Consider the following 17,564-nt stretch of genomic DNA (forward strand, 5'->3'; position numbering starts at 1 on the left):
CTGATGCATTGGGGATCACTATGTACTTATCCCACTATATTGTAACTCCAAAAATATAACACATTTTGGGGACAACCAAAATGTTTTGAGGACAAGCAGAATTTATGCTATTTTCCTTATTTCGGACACTGGCTACAGAGATGCTGATAGGGGACCTGTAGACATAAATAGATGTGTAACATGTTTACTTTTTATTGGACAGTCCATTAGGGACAGGGAGTAATTAGTACTTCAAACTAGGTATTCCTGATACAAAACACATCAAAGAAACAGACAAAAGAGTCAAAATAGAATTATAATCAGATTGCAGATTTTATATACAGCCACTATTTCACAATGGGATAGTATTCCAAGTGAAATCCATACACTCCTTGTGGAAGATATGACCTTAATCTCCTACACAGGGGTGTAGATTTGAAATGGAATTGCCCATTCAGGCACGCTGAAAGGTTAGAGTCATGTCTTCCATGGGGGGGGGGTGCGGATTTCAAATGAAATGGCTACTCTGTACTTACATTATAAATCAGAGAATTTCTCTACAAATTTGTAACTGTATGCTCCACCAAAAGATCAGTATATATACATAAATAGGCAAATTTAGTGTTACCTCATGTTTTCTACTTATTCATAAAACAATGCCAATATCTTGTTCTACAAATGTACTAGTATTATTAATGTTATACCATTTTTCACCCTGATGTGGCAGTGACGTCAGAGCGCACCACATTGGGCTAGTGTTCGCTCAAAGCCAGGTGGTGAATGACGTGCATTCTCTAAATTTCCATCGTCAACCGTGTAATTGAATGGGATTTTTTTGAAATTTTAAAACGCTTGAATATCACAAACAAATAGGCCTATGTTAATAAATAATATAAATATAAGCTAAAACCGTTGGGGTTCGATAATGAACCCCACAAAACTAACCGAGTATATGGAAAATGCCATACGACCGGGCGGTTTCACAAGTTGCCGGCTCTATCATGCCACTCGCCGCCTGCTCAAAGCACTGACATACGTGAAATAGCTGCCTCATCATGTGTTGACATCACAGCCACATGAGGGTGAAAAATGGTATAACCCCTTGACTGCTTGCATTTGCATCTTAACCATTGTACCTAAATGTTATTGTCTCACAAGTTTATCTCTACCACAGTATCTCCATCACAGGAATAAAAGTATGTACTTTTATGCTACCATCATGTTATATCAGATTATGTCTAATAGATTGCATTCCCATATGCCAGTCACACGGTTTATGCTAAATACGCGGCCCCCGCACTCAGTGTATCCGCAGGTAGGCATGCTTATTGGAAAGTTTGCAAAATAAGGGGTGTTTAAACACGATTCAAGAAATACAAAAAAGGGTTAATATGTCTAACAACAACAATGCTAACATGGCAATTTCAGTAGTCGCATCGTACGTGTTTCCATCAGAAAGCAAAAGCGGTATATTAGAAATATCACATTTTAGCTAAAAAGGGGGAAAAGGCAAAACATTCACGCAAACACTAAAAAAGGTGTATTTGCAGTCTAAAAACGAGAGGGGGTGTTTTCAATTTTGCAGACGAGCATGTCTACCCGCTGAAATATAAGAGTGCGGAGGCCAGGCTAAATCACTGATTTTCCTTTAATATTATCTTGTTTGCAGTACTTGCTAAAAGAAAATATTTAATTACATATGCGGACTTTGTACAATATTATTAGTACTACACCCCCTGATAAATTTTGTGATTATGCATTTTTCTCAAAAAATAACTACACACTGGTGTTATGTTTATTATAGGGGCAAGAAATCCAATTCACCGAAATTTCAGTGATTCAAGACAAGTGGTTCATTATATGTTAAGAAATGAGGTACATTCTAGCGGTACCTCTTTTTTGTTATCATAAATAATGTACCACTTGTCTTGAGTCACTGAAATTCAAGTGTAGTAACTGGATTCCTTCCCCTATAATATTGTTACCAGTGTGTTATTATTTTTTTGAGAAAAATGCAATTTATCAAGGGGTGTAGTACCACCTTACTAAGTCGCTGATTATGTGTTAGGTTTCGTTGGCATTTGCCAATCCTGTGGTTTAAATGCTAAATCCCATAACTGATTGTCCTTCAATTTTTGTTTGCAATAATTGCTGGATGACAAGATTTGATTTATTGAATCTTTGTATTAATGATATAAAGTCACTGATTATGTGTTAGGTTGGCCCCGGCAGGCCTGGAAAAAATAGGCAAATTGGCAATCTCCTTGCCGGGAAATTTGGTCATTTGGAGGGAAATTTTGCTTTTCAGGATAAAGAAATACATAAGAATTGGTGGGAAATCTTGCTAAGTTGGAGGGAAATTTGTCTCTCTTGCCGGGAAATAGACATTTTTTCCAGGCCAGAGGTTGGGTTTACATTTGCCAGTCCTAAGGTATAGCCTAAATCCCATAAATACAACTAATTGTGCCTTGAATAATATCTTGTTTACAATACTAGTAACTGCTGAATTACAATATTTAATCACATATTTGATCTTTGTCATATTACCAAGTCACTGATTTTTAAACATTGCACTTTAAATAATGCAGTTGTTTTCTTTCGTTTGCTAATGAATTCAATCTGGTAATTTATAATCGACAATAAAACATATTGAATATAATCTTTTGAATAATGTATATTACTGTGTGTAAAATCATGTAGAACCCATATAGGGGTATTTTTGCATAATTGAGGATGCTAGTCACAAAATAAATGAAAATGGAGTTAGTGTCAGTTTCTGCCACAAGGGGCTTTAAAATCTAGACCCTCTGGGCTTATAGCTACAATCTACGAAAAAAGTCCTTGGAACGCTTGGTACACTCTGTCGAAATTCCGTGCAGAATTTCATATGATCATGGAAATGACGTATATTTTGCCTGGGAACAAGCATGACATCTACAACAATGATTTACCCTTCCCTCTCCCCATCAATCAATGTTGGAACACATTGGGAAACCGCTGAAGACATTGGCATTTCAATGTCTCAACATTGAACGCGGGAGAGGGGGTGAAAGTTTTCTGTTATTTACACACAAGCGTTCCAAGACTTTTCGTTGATTGTAGTTTTATAGTGACAAAATGTGGTAGAGCATTGAAACTAAATGGATATAACCAACACCAGATACCAGCTGGACATAGCAATCTTCTTTGCCATTTTACTCGAAATGTACCCCCTTGTAGAACTAGCATCCTCGTTATTATAATGTGCATGTATCCTGGTCCAGTCACTGCTGCTAAAATTTATCAGATACACATGTTTGTGTTAATGTTTGTTTTCAACAACCAAAGTGTTGTTGTTCTTGTGTGTGCAAAGTCACAAAATGCAGGGTTTTTTTTTAAATTGCAATATGTGCCAAATACTGAACTCACAGGTTCAAACTTGGTATGGTGATAGAATATGATGCCCTGATGTGCTGTATAGTTTTGTGTCATATTAATATAATGAGCTTATTTGCATATTTTGCTTACATTTTCGTTAATGCACTCTCCAACTTAAACACAATAACCAATCAACTTCATTATTATGTTTTCATGGTTATTAGGAGTTAAGAAAACCTAATAATGATAATATTGGATGGCTTATTTCGCATGATACCATAACATCTTGGATTTGTTCATACAAATATCGAACTCGCCGTTGGCTCGTCCGATATTTTTATGACTCATCCGATATGTTATGGTATCATGCACAGCCATCCAATATTATATCAAACTTGGTATGGGGATTGGATATGGTGGCATACAGTTTTGTGTCATGTTATTGGCATATTTATGAATATTAATGAGTTTATTTGCATATATTTTCATTAATCCACTCTGCAGCTTAAATGCAATCATCGATCAACTTCTAACTTGGTATGGTGATGTGCTGTATAATTTTGTGCCATGTTATTTGCATATTTATGAATACTATTGAGATTATTTGCATATTTTGCCTACATTTTCATTAATCCACTCTGCAGCTTAAATGCAATAATCGATCAACTTCAAACTTGGTATGGGGATTGGAATATGGTGGCACAATGTGTTGTATAGTTTGTGTCATGTTATTTGCATATTTATGAATATTAATCATATTTTGCCTATATTTTCATTAATCCATTCTGCGGCTTAAACACAATCATTGATCAACTGCTACCTTGTTATTTTGACAGTATATGGTGGCCTGATGTGCTGTTTAGTTTTGTGTCATATAATTTGCACATTTATGAATATTAATGAGCTTATTTGCATATTGCATATTATTTGTATTTACAAACCTTTGTTATTTACACACCTTTGTGTGTGGGCCACCTATTACGAACCACAAAATTCTACTTTGTTCTAGCATTTTTTTAACACCCAAATAATATCGTAGACTGATTTTTCAAACCTTTCCTTTTCACTTAGTGACATAAATATTTAGAGCTAGCTATATCCGATAATAACTATTCCTTATGAATTATTAAAGAGATAGTTAAACAGTTTGAACTTTAAACTTAAATTTCAAATGGAATCGGGCCACTGAGATATATAACATTGGAGTATCATCAACTCCGTTATTAGTAACATATCCTTCAGACACTATTTTCTCGGAAACCTATGTTGTCCTTCATGTGTCATGATGTATGCCACATGTTTCCGAAAAAAATGTGTCTGAAGGATATGTTACTAATAACGGAGTTGATGATACTCCAATATTATATCTCAGTGGCTCGATTCCATTTGAAATAATGTGAATTAATTATCTGGGATGTTGGTGGCATTCCAGTGTAGTGGTATTGGTTGTCTGGAAATAACTTCTATTCCAGAGAGTACACTTTCACCTTATCACTCATGAATTCGCCTACAGAAAGCAAACCATCAGATGTCACTGATAAACGCCGCCATCCCACATTTACTAACTCATCAATGATACAACCTACATTGATGTAGTCTGGACTGCCTACCCCATCCCAGATGTATTTGTACACAAAACACCTACCCCCACGCTGGTGATAAGCTGCATATATTTCCTTTGCATTATTCCTGAATGACACACTGCGATATTTCCTCATATCGTCAGGTTTCTTTATCCTACATAAATCCTGACTAACATTATCTATTGGTTTCACTACCATTTCATGCTCTCCCATTACTAGCAAGTAATCTGGGCTGATGCTGAGATCATATAGATCAAAATTGATCAGTACATGGGATTGTGTGGCGAAATCAGGCAAACTACAAATAACTAGTGTGCGTGTATCATATGGCATTGGCTACTATACACTGTAGGTTGACGCCATCATCCTGGTTCTTATCTGTGATCTTATATTTCTTGATCATTTCCTTAGCCTGATGACATGGGTGTTGATACACATAGGGTTGGTGATCACATATCACAAACATGTCGTCAGGTGAGGATTCACTCACTGCTCCCGTCACTGCTACACCTCTGGTAAACTTCCCTTCCCAATCTTGATTTGTAAGTGTGTATGCCAGGTGAGAGCTCTCTGTAGTCACCTCATACACCTTCACACCCCCCTTCAGACATACTGCCAGCTGTTGATGACTGATCCAATGGCATGCACTGACATCTGCCTGTATGGTGTGCTTGTGGTGCCACTGCAAACCTGTATGTACACAAGAGATATTGTATTCAATAATTTGAACCATTAGTAGGGTCATATTTGGACCTCCAGTGACCATCATTTCTGAACAGCAATTTTTTGATGGATTCTTGTACTTTGGGGTATTTTAAACAAAATAAGCTCCTATGTCCCTCACCAAAGTGTGGGCATTAGCTGGAAGAGGCCAAAATCCAAAATGGCCGCCGGCCGGAAAAAAAGAAAAAGTGAATTTTCGGTATCTTCTGAACGCTTTGGTCGTTTGAAGTCATTAAGGTGTCATTTTCGACTAATTTTGTGGTGAGGAATCCATTAAAGGCATTATTTTACCCATTTTGGCCATCTTCGTCATCAAATCCAAGATGGCCGCCTTTGGCTGTACTAGAAATACATTAAATTATACAGTACATTGAGAAACAACTCATAAAATGTATTACAAGTGCACTTAATTCATCGTTTGTATTTAGATTCAATCATGTTTCACCGTTGTTCATCACCGATTAACACGATGCGTCGCGTCGTCTGAGTGGTTTATTTCGCGAGGGCAGCTTTAGCTGCCCGAGCGAAGTAAACCACGCAGACGCGCTGACGCGAAGTTGTTAATCGGTGATGAACAACGGTGAAACATGATTGAATCCTTTCAACAACGAAAAGAAGCTAAAAATCGTATAATTCACGATTATTTTACGAGGAATGTCAGTTAATCATTGTCACTCAGCCTTACAAAAACTTCGATGATTTCTTTTTTGATATCAGGAATAAAACTACAGAATAAAACGGCAATGTTTAGCCGCTTCCTGGTAAATACTGAATTCAACTTGTAAGCTGGCATACGCACAAAGGTTCCAGGCATGACGAATTTTACGCGCTCTCGCAGTAACGCGTAGTCTCGCTCGCGTTCAGCAGATACGCTTACAGTAAAAGTGTTGGTTCATCACGGATTAACAACGGTTGGCTCCTGTACAAAGGTATAGGAAGAGTTGTTGAATATAAATTGAACACCGATTCAATGTTTGTAACATTTATTCACAAATGAGATTGTCTGCTACTGAAAACAATCCAAAATGGCCGCCCATAGCAACCAAAATCCTCATAGCAACGCATTAAAATAACTAAAAATCAACGTTTTTTGACATATATGTGCATTTATTATACCTATTCTTAGTAAATCAAGGTTGACTGATTGTAAGAAAGTGAAAGAATGGTCATAGGGGTTGAGGTAAACAAAAGTTCAAAATGGCTGCCCTTAGCAACCAAAAACATCACAGTAATGCAGTAAAACTACTATAAAATAAGTGATTTTTGACCTTAATGTGTATGTAATTAGTCTTATTCTAGCAAATCGAGGCCTATTAATTAAATGAAGATACCAGTTTGATCAAAGGAGGTCAAACAAGTCCAAAATGTTCAAAATGGCTGACCAAAGGAGACCATAGCAACCACATTTTACCTAGCAACGCAATAAAATGTCTATAAATCATGCACTTTTTGACCTGGTTGAGTATTCAATGTGTCTTTTTCTAAGTAAATCATATCCTATTGATGGAATGAAGATAACAATTTGGTCAAAGGTGGTCAAACTACTGAAAAAATATCCAAAATGTTCAAAATGGCCGACCAAAGGAGACCATAGCAACCACATTTTACCTAGCAACGCAATAAAATGTCTATAAATCATGCACTTTTTGACCTGGTTGAGTATTCAATGTGTCTTTTTCTAAGTAAATCATATCCTATTGATGGAATGAAGATAACAATTTGGTCAAAGGTGGTCAAACTACTGAAAAAAATATCCAAAATGGCTGACTAAAGACGGCCATAGCAACCAAATTCCACATAGCAACCCAGTAAAATGACTATAAATCATGTACTTTTTGACCTGGTTGGGTATCAAATGTGTCTTTCCTACTACATGAAAGTATGCATTTATTTAAATGAAACCGATAAAACCATATTTTGAGTGCATCTTATTCACTGTTTTCACTATTAATTCAAAAGTTATTCAATTCTTGCAATTCAGTGGATTTCTAGTAGTGCAGCCGATGGCGGCCATCTTGGATTTAATGATGAAGATGGCCAGAAAACCTAACAATAGTACCTGGAATGGATTTTTTATCACTAAATTAGTCCGAAACAACCCGTTATGGTTCAAAACGGCCAATGACTTAGAGGTATAGCAGACAATCTCATTAATTAATTTTACAGCGTTGCTATTTGAATTTTGGTTGCTATGGTCACCTTTATTCGACCATTTTGAATATTTTGGATATGTTTGGCCTTCTTTGATCAAATTGCTATCTTCATTCCATCAATGTGCTTTCATGTATTAGGAAAGACACATTTGATACTCAACCAGGTCAAAAAGTACATGATTTATAGTAATTTTACTGCATTGCTATGTGGAATTTGGTTGCTATGGCCGTCTTTAGTCAGCCATTTTGGATATTTTTCAGTAGTTTGACCACCTTTGACCAAATTGTTATCAATCGGTGTTCAATTTATAATACAAACGATGAATTAAGTGCACTTGTAATACATTTTTATGACTGGTTTCTCAATGTACTGTATAATTTAATGTATTTCTAGTACAGCCAAAGGCGGCCATCTTGGATTTGATGACGAAGATGGCCAAAAATGGGTAAAATAATGCCTTTAATGGATTTCTCACCACAAAATTAGTCGAAAATGACACCTTAATGACTTCAAGCGACCAAAGCGTTCAGAAGATACCGAAAATTCACTTTTTTCAAAATATGCCGCGGCCATTTTGGATTAACCTCTCCCAGCTAATGCCCACACTTTGGTGAGGGACATAGGAGCTTATTTTGTTTAAAACACCCCAAAGTACAAGAATCCATCAAAAAATTGCTGTTCAGAAATGATGGTCACTGGATGTCCAAATATGACCCTACTACATGCTAAGATTTTTAAAATCAATGTCATGGATTTGAATTGTGGCTGAAGATTAAAAAATGGTAATATAATTTAGATAAAATTTCAATCTATTACAGGGTGTCCCCAAAAAAACGAGAACTCTCATTGCGCCACTTTTTTCTCCTATTCTGAAAAGTTGATCAATTTATTTTGGTATGCAGCTCTAGCCTCTATGCAAAGAAACCTTTATTTGTTAGCTTTTTAATAATAAACCAAAAAAATTATTCCAATCGGCTCACAATTTTTGAAGATATGTCCTTTTTAAGAAATGTACCCATTTTCACTCTGTCCATGGATGAGGTTTGACTACATCAAAGATTAAGAAGATAATAGCATTATAAGGCTCTGGAATGCATTCACTATGAGCGAGGATAATCTGCTAGCCTTCAAGATCTTCGCAACTGTGTTACTGATGCATTCACAAGTATCTGGCGTACAAGGTAACTCAATTCATGCAAATAAAGGGGCTGAAACCCCTATTCGGCAAGGCGGCAACCAGGTAGAGGGCAGAGCAGCATACTTCAGAAGAACCAAAGACAAACCAAACCGCCCTTTTCAGGGCTACATTTTATCCCCAAAAGAGAAATGACTTACATTGTAAATAAAAAAGAAACAACAAAGTAAGAAACATAATAAAAGGCATAAGTAACCAAGAAAAAATAAGTAATTGCAAGTATAGCAAGAGAAGTCCATCCCACAGCCATTTTGCCTACAAATTAATGACACTAAAATCTGTAGCCCATAAGCCCACCGGTAAAGCCTATCCCTAATAAAGTTATTATTTTATAAATTTATCATTGAGGAATGTTTGATATTCATGCATGGTACGTATACTCCTTTTCAATCTTTGCAGTAGCTGAACTAACTCCCGTGGACAGAGTGAAAACGGGTTACATTTCTAAAAAAAGAGCATATCTTCAAAAGTTGTGAGTTGATTGAAACATTATATCACTTATCAGTACAGCAGCTTACAGCATTTCATGCCACCAGATATAATGGACATGCACTAATACCTGATTGATACGATTCCAGTATATATATGATCTCGTTTGCATCTGGTCGCTTCCTTCTATCTTTGTCCCAGCATCGCTTCATCAGCTTCTTAAGAACACGAGGACAGGTTTTTGGAATCTCAGGTCGTAATCCTTTGCTACCAACTTCCCATATAACTCTTTCTGGCCTCTTCAGATCTTTGTAAGGTGTCTCACATGTTTCTAATTCCCAAAGAACGACGCCAAATGCAAAAATATCTGCACTAGGAGACAATTTCTGATCGGTGTAAACTTCTGGAGCTAGCCATTTGTAAGTCCCTTTGGCGTTGGAAGTGGTTGTCGTGTTGCTTAGATCTTTTGCGACACCGAAATCGCATATCTTCAAGTTATTTTGACCAGTTATCAAAATATTTCCTGATTTTACATCCCGATGCAAAATCTTCTTGTCTTGGAGATACTTGATGCCTTTTGCGATTTGTATTGCCCATTCCACTTTCAGTTCTGGGGGGAGACGTCGTGTGCGTTTAAGGTAGTCATGAAGTGATCCATTTGGTGCATATTCCGTAATAATCACAAGATTTTCTTTAGTGACTGCGTGACCGTAATAAGTGATTATATTTTCATGTTCGAGAGTTTGGAGGTAATTAATCTCGCTACCAAACTTTTCCCCAATGTCGTCGCTCGGAAGTATTGGCATCTTTTTGGCGGCCACTTCAATGTTGCCATATTTCTTGGATTTCCAAGCTCCATGTCCTACCAGTTTGTGACATTCAAGACTTGATTCGTCAAATGTGGAATTTATCTTTGGTGGTTCATTACTTGCCATTGGCTTGTACTTCTGCAACAGGTATGTGAACTTTAAGAAACTGAAATGGTAATGAGAAAACAATGTTCAAATCGTTTGTATATTTTGTTCACGGAAGCTGACCTTGTGTCAAAGCAAAAAAAATGACGACATTTACGCCGTTTTTTGCGACATTAAAACCTAGCATTAACAATTAGATACATGTCCTTTACAATTTAAATGATTAAACCTACTTGCATAATTTAAAGAATAATTTAATATTTTCACCATGTGAGAGGTTTGGAAAAAATGAGTTCCCTTTGTAAACTTTGGTGTCCCCAAAAAGTGTTTACACGGGGAACCACATTGTTGACCATAGCATCCATATACAAAAGCTTCATGTCAATTTTAATAGCTAAGTTATGCTTGTACATGTTTCCAAACCATAAGATTGAGAAAGAATGAAGAGGGGAATTGATATTGACAATTTAAATTTTGAAAAATTAGTTTGGTGTTCCCCCAAATATTTACGTAGTAGATAAAGGGTTTAATAAAACACACATTACTATCATCAGTAGATAGCTTTTTTAATAAAACACACATTGCTATCAGCAGTAGATAGCTGGTTTTAATATAACACACATTGATATCATCAGTAGATAGCTTGTTTAATAAAACACATTGCTATCATCAGTAGATAGCTTTTTTAATAAATCACACATTGTTATCATCAGTAGATAGCTTGTTTAATAAAACACACATTGCTATCATCAGTAGATAGCTTGTTTTAATATATCACACATTGATATCATCAGTAGATAGCTTGTTTAATAAAAACACATTGCTATCATCAGTAGATAGCTTTTTTAATAAATCACACATTGTTATCATCAGTAGATAGCTTGTTTAATAAAACACACATTGCTATCATCAGTAGATAGCTGGTTTTAATATAACACACATTGCTATCAGCAGTAGATAGCTTGTTTAATATATCACACATTGCTATCAGCAGTAGATAGCTTGTTTAAATAAATCACACATTGCTATCATCAGTAGATAGCTTGTTTTAATATATCACACATTGCTATCATCAGTAGATAGCTTTTTTTTAATAAAACACACATTGCTAACATCAGTAGATAGCTTTTTTAATAAAACACACATTGCTATCATCAGTAGATAGCTTGTTTTAATAAATAACACATTGCTATCAGCAGAAGATAGCTTGTTTTAATATATCACACATTGCTATCATCAGTATATAGCTTGTTTTAATAAAACTTACATTGCTATCATCAGTATATAGCTTGTTTAATAAATCACACATTGCTATCATCAGTAGATAGCTTTTTTAAATAAAACAAACATTGCTATCAGCAGTAGATAGCTTGTTTAATAAATCACACATTGCTATCATCAGTAGATAGCTTGTTTAATAAAACACACATTGCTATCAGCAGTAGATAGCTTGTTTTAATCAATCACACATTGCTATCATCAGTAGATAGCTTGTTTGAATAAAACACACATTGCTATCATCAGTAGATAGCTTGTTTGAATAAATCACATATTGCTATCATCAGTAGATAGCTTGTTTGAATAAATCACACATTGCTATCATCAGTAGATAGCTTGTTTAAATAAATCACACATTGCTATCAGCAGTAGATAGCTTGTTTTAATATATCACACATTGCTATCATCAGTAGATAGCTTGTTTAAATAAATCACACATTGCTATCATCAGTAGATAGCTTGTTTTAATAAAACTTACATTGCTATCATCAGTAGATAGCTTGTTTGAATAAATCACACATTGCTATCATCAGTAGATAGCTTGTTTAAATAAATCACACATTGCTATCATCAGTAGATAGATTTTAATAAAACACACATTGCTATCATCAGTAGATAGCTTGTTTTAATATATCACACATTGCTATCAGCAGTAGATAGCTTGTTTAATAAATCACACATTGCTATCAGCAGTAGATAGCTTGTTTTAATAAATCACACATTGTTATCAGTATCAGCAGTAGATAGGTTTTTAATAAATCACACATTGCTATCATCAGTAGATAGCTTGTTTTAATATATCACACATTGCTATCATCAGTATATAGCTTGTTTTAATAACACTTACATTGCTATCATCAGTATATAGCTTGTTTAATAAATCACACATTGCTATCATCAGTAGATAGCTTGTTTGAATAAAACACACATTGCTATCATCAGTAGATAGCTTGTTTGAATAAATCACACATTGCTATCATCAGTAGATAGCTTGTTTGAATAAATCACACATTGCTATCCTCAGTAGATAGCTTGTTTAAATAAATCACACATTGCTATCAGCAGTAGATAGCTTGTTTTAATATATCACACATTGCTATCATCAGTAGATAGCTTGTTTAAATAAATCACACATTGCTATCATCAGTAGATAGCTTGTTTTAATAAAACTTACATTGCTATCATCAGTAGATAGCTTGTTTGAATAAATCACACATTGCTATCATCAGTAGATAGCTTGTTTAAATAAATCACACATTGCTATCATCAGTAGATAGATTTTTTAATAAAACACACATTGCTATCATCAGTAGATAGCTTGTTTTAATATATCACACATTGCTATCAGCAGTAGATAGCTTGTTTAATAAATCACACATTGCTATCAGCAGTAGATAGCTTGTTTTAATAAATCACACATTGTTATCAGTATCAGCAGTAGATAGGTTTTTAATAAATCACACATTGCTATCATCAGTAGATAGCTTGTTTTAATATATCACACATTGCTATCATCAGTATATAGCTTGTTTTAATAACACTTACATTGCTATCATCAGTATATAGCTTGTTTAATAAATCACACATTGCTATCATCAGTAGATAGCTTTTTTAATAAAACACACATTGCTATCAGCAGTAGATAGCCTGTTTAATAAATCACACATTGCTATCAGCAGTAGATTGCTTGTTTAATAAAACACACATTGCTATCAGCAGTAGATAGCTTGTTTAAATAAATCACATTGCTATCATCAGTAGATAGCTTGTTTAAATAAATCACACATTGCTAGCAGCAGTAGATAGCTTGTTTTAATATATCACACATTGCTATCATCAGTAGATAGCTTGTTTAAATAAATCACACATTGCTATCATCAGTAGATAGCTTGTTTTAATAAAACTTACATTGCTATCATCAGTAGATAGCTTGTTTGAATAAATCACACATTGCTATCATCAGTAGATAGCTTGTTTAAATAAATCACACATTGCTATCATCAGTAGATAGCTTGTTTAAATAAATCACACATTGCTTTAAATAAATAAAACACACATTGCTATCATCAGTAGATAGCTTGTTTTAATATATCACACATTGCTATCAGCAGTAGATAGCTTGTTTAATAAATCACACATTGCTATCAGCAGTAGATAGCTTGTTTTAATAAATCACACATTGTTATCAGTATCAGCAGTAGATAGCTTTTTAATAAAACACACATTGCTATCATCAGTAGATAGCTTGTTTTAATATATCACACATTGCTATCAGCAGTAGATAGCTTGTTTAATAAATCACACATTGCTATCAGCAGTAGATAGCTTGTTTTAATAAATCACACATTGTTATCAGTATCAGCAGTAGATAGGTTTTTAATAAATCACACATTGCTATCATCAGTAGATAGCTTGTTTTAATAACACTTACATTGCTATCATCAGTATATAGCTTGTTTAATAAATCACACATTGCTATTATCAGTAGATAGCTTTTTTAATAAAACACACATTGCTATCAGCAGTAGATAGCTTGTTTTAATATATCACACATTGCTATCATCAGTATATAGCTTGTTTTAATAAAACTTACATTGCTATCATCAGTATATAGCTTGTTTAATAAATCACACATTGCTATCATCAGTAGATAGCTTTTTTAAATAAAACAAACATTGCTATCAGCAGTAGATAGCTTGTTTAATAAATCACACATTGCTATCATCAGTAGATAGCTTGTTTAATAAAACACACATTGCTATCAGCAGTAGATAGCTTGTTTTAATCAATCACACATTGCTATCATCAGTAGATAGCTTGTTTGAATAAAACACACATTGCTATCATCAGTAGATAGCTTGTTTGAATAAATCACACATTGCTATCATCAGTAGATAGCTTGTTTGAATAAATCACACATTGCTATCATCAGTAGATAGCTTGTTTAAATAAATCACACATTGCTATCAGCAGTAGATAGCTTGTTTTAATATATAACACATTGCTATCATCAGTAGATAGCTTGTTTAAATAAATCACACATTGCTATCATCAGTAGATAGCTTGTTTTAATAAAACTTACATTGCTATCATCAGTAGATAGCTTGTTTGAATAAATCACACATTGCTATCATCAGTAGATAGCTTGTTTAAATAAATCACACATTGCTATCATCAGTAGATAGATTTTTTAATAAAACACACATTGCTATCATCAGTAGATAGCTTGTTTTAATATATCACACATTGCTATCAGCAGTAGATAGCTTGTTTAATAAATCACACATTGCTATCAGCAGTAGATAGCTTGTTTTAATAAATCACACATTGTTATCAGTATCAGCAGTAGATAGGTTTTTAATAAATCACACATTGCTATCATTAGTAGATAGCTTGTTTTAATATATCACACATTGCTATCATCAGTATATAGCTTGTTTTAATAACACTTACATTGCTATCATCAGTATATAGCTTGTTTAATAAATCACACATTGCTATCATCAGTAGATAGCTTGTTTGAATAAAACACACATTGCTATCATCAGTAGATAGCTTGTTTGAATAAATCACACATTGCTATCATCAGTAGATAGCTTGTTTGAATAAATCACACATTGCTATCATCAGTAGATAGCTTGTTTAAATAAATCACACATTGCTATCAGCAGTAGATAGCTTGTTTTAATATATCACACATTGCTATCATCAGTAGATAGCTTGTTTAAATAAATCACACATTGCTATCATCAGTAGATAGCTTGTTTTAATAAAACTTACATTGCTATCATCAGTAGATAGCTTGTTTGAATAAATCACACATTGCTATCATCAGTAGATAGCTTGTTTAAATAAATCACACATTGCTATCATCAGTAGATAGATTTTTTAATAAACACACATTGCTATCATCAGTAGATAGCTTGTTTTAATATATCACACATTGCTATCAGCAGTAGATAGCTTGTTTAATAAATCACACATTGCTATCAGCAGTAGATAGCTTGTTTTAATAAATCACACATTGTTATCAGTATCAGCAGTAGATAGGTTTTTAATAAATCACACATTGCTATCATCAGTAGATAGCTTGTTTTAATATATCACACATTGCTATCATCAGTATATAGCTTGTTTTAATAACACTTACATTGCTATCATCAGTATATAGCTTGTTTAATAAATCACACATTGCTATCATCAGTAGATAGCTTTTTAATAAAACACATTGCTATCAGCAGTAGATAGCCTGTTTAATAAATCACACATTGCTATCAGCAGTAGATAGCTTGTTTAATAAAACACACATTGCTATCAGCAGTAGATAGCTTGTTTAAATAAATCACATTGCTATCATCAGTAGATAGCTTGTTTAAATAAATCACACATTGCTATCAGCAGTAGATAGCTTGTTTTAATAAAACACACATTGCTATCATCAGTATATAGCTTGTTTTAATAAATCACACATTGCTATCATCAGTATATAGCTTGTTTTATTAAATCACACATTGCTATCATCAGTATATACCTTGTTTTAATAAATCACACATTGCTATCATCAGTATATAGCTTGTTTAATAAATCACACATTGCTATCAGCAATAGATAGCTTGTTTAAATAAATCACATTGCTATAATCAGTAGATAGCTTGTTTAAATAAATCACACATTGCTATCAGCAGTAGATAGCTTGTTTTAATAAAACACACATTGCTATCATCAGTATATAGCTTGTTTTAATATATCACACATTGCTATCATCAGTATATAGCTTGTTTTAATAACACTTACATTGCTATCATCAGTATATAGCTTGTTTAATAAATCACACATTGCTATCATCAGTAGATAGCTTGTTTGAATAAAACACACATTGCTATCATCAGTAGATAGCTTGTTTGAATAAATCACACATTGCTATCATCAGTAGATAGCTTGTTTGAATAAATCACACATTGCTATCATCAGTAGATAGCTTGTTTAAATAAATCACACATTGCTATCAGCAGTAGATAGCTTGTTTTAATATATCACACATTGCTATCATCAGTAGATAGCTTGTTTAAATAAATCACACATTGCTATCATCAGTAGATAGCTTGTTTTAATAAAACTTACATTGCTATCATCAGTAGATAGCTTGTTTGAATAAATCACACATTGCTATCATCAGTAGATAGCTTGTTTAAATAAATCACACATTGCTATCATCAGTAGATAGATTTTTGAATAAAACACACATTGCTATCATCAGTAGATAGCTTGTTTTAATATATCACACATTGCTATCAGCAGTAGATAGCTTGTTTAATAAATCACACATTGCTATCAGCAGTAGATAGCTTGTTTTAATAAATCACACATTGTTATCAGTATCAGCAGTAGATAGGTTTTTAATAAATCACACATTGCTATCATCAGTAGATAGCTTGTTTTAATATATCACACATTGCTATCATCAGTATATAGCTTGTTTTAATAACACTTACATTGCTATCATCAGTATATAGCTTGTTTAATAAATCACACATTGCTATCATAGCTTGTTTAATAAATCACACATTGCTATCAGCAGTAGATAGCCTGTTTAATAAATCACACATTGCTATCAGCAGTAGATAGCTTGTTTAATAAAACACACATTGCTATCAGCAGTAGATAGCTTGTTTAAATAAATCACATTGCTATCATCAGTAGATAGCTTGTTTAAATAAATCACACATTGCTATCAGCAGTAGATAGCTTGTTTTAATAAAACACACATTGCTATCATCAGTATATAGCTTGTTTTAATAAATCACACATTGCTATCATCAGTATATAGCTTGTTTTAATAAATCACACATTGCTATCATCAGTATATACCTTGTTTTAATAAATCACACATTGCTATCATCAGTATATAGCTTGTTTAATAAATCACACATTGCTATCAGCAATAGATAGCTT

At 33.8% G+C, this 17,564-nt stretch overlaps 1 protein-coding gene across 1 annotated transcript; it reads right to left on the reverse strand.

Moving 5' to 3' along the window:
* Window positions 1-5,241: 5,241 nt before the first annotated feature.
* On the reverse strand, window positions 5,242-10,355 carry LOC140161945 (mitogen-activated protein kinase kinase kinase 13-B-like). Its single transcript, XM_072185239.1, has 2 exons — window positions 9,551-10,355; window positions 5,242-5,609 (listed from the first exon to the last, which is right to left on the reverse strand). Exons 1-2 carry the CDS (start codon window positions 10,353-10,355, stop codon window positions 5,242-5,244), a joined length of 1,173 nt encoding a protein of 390 aa, XP_072041340.1.
* Window positions 10,356-17,564: the final 7,209 nt, after the last annotated feature.

The sequence above is a fragment of the Amphiura filiformis genome, chromosome 10, assembly GCF_039555335.1.
Source record: "Amphiura filiformis chromosome 10, Afil_fr2py, whole genome shotgun sequence".
Lineage (NCBI taxonomy): Eukaryota > Metazoa > Echinodermata > Ophiuroidea > Amphilepidida > Amphiuridae > Amphiura > Amphiura filiformis.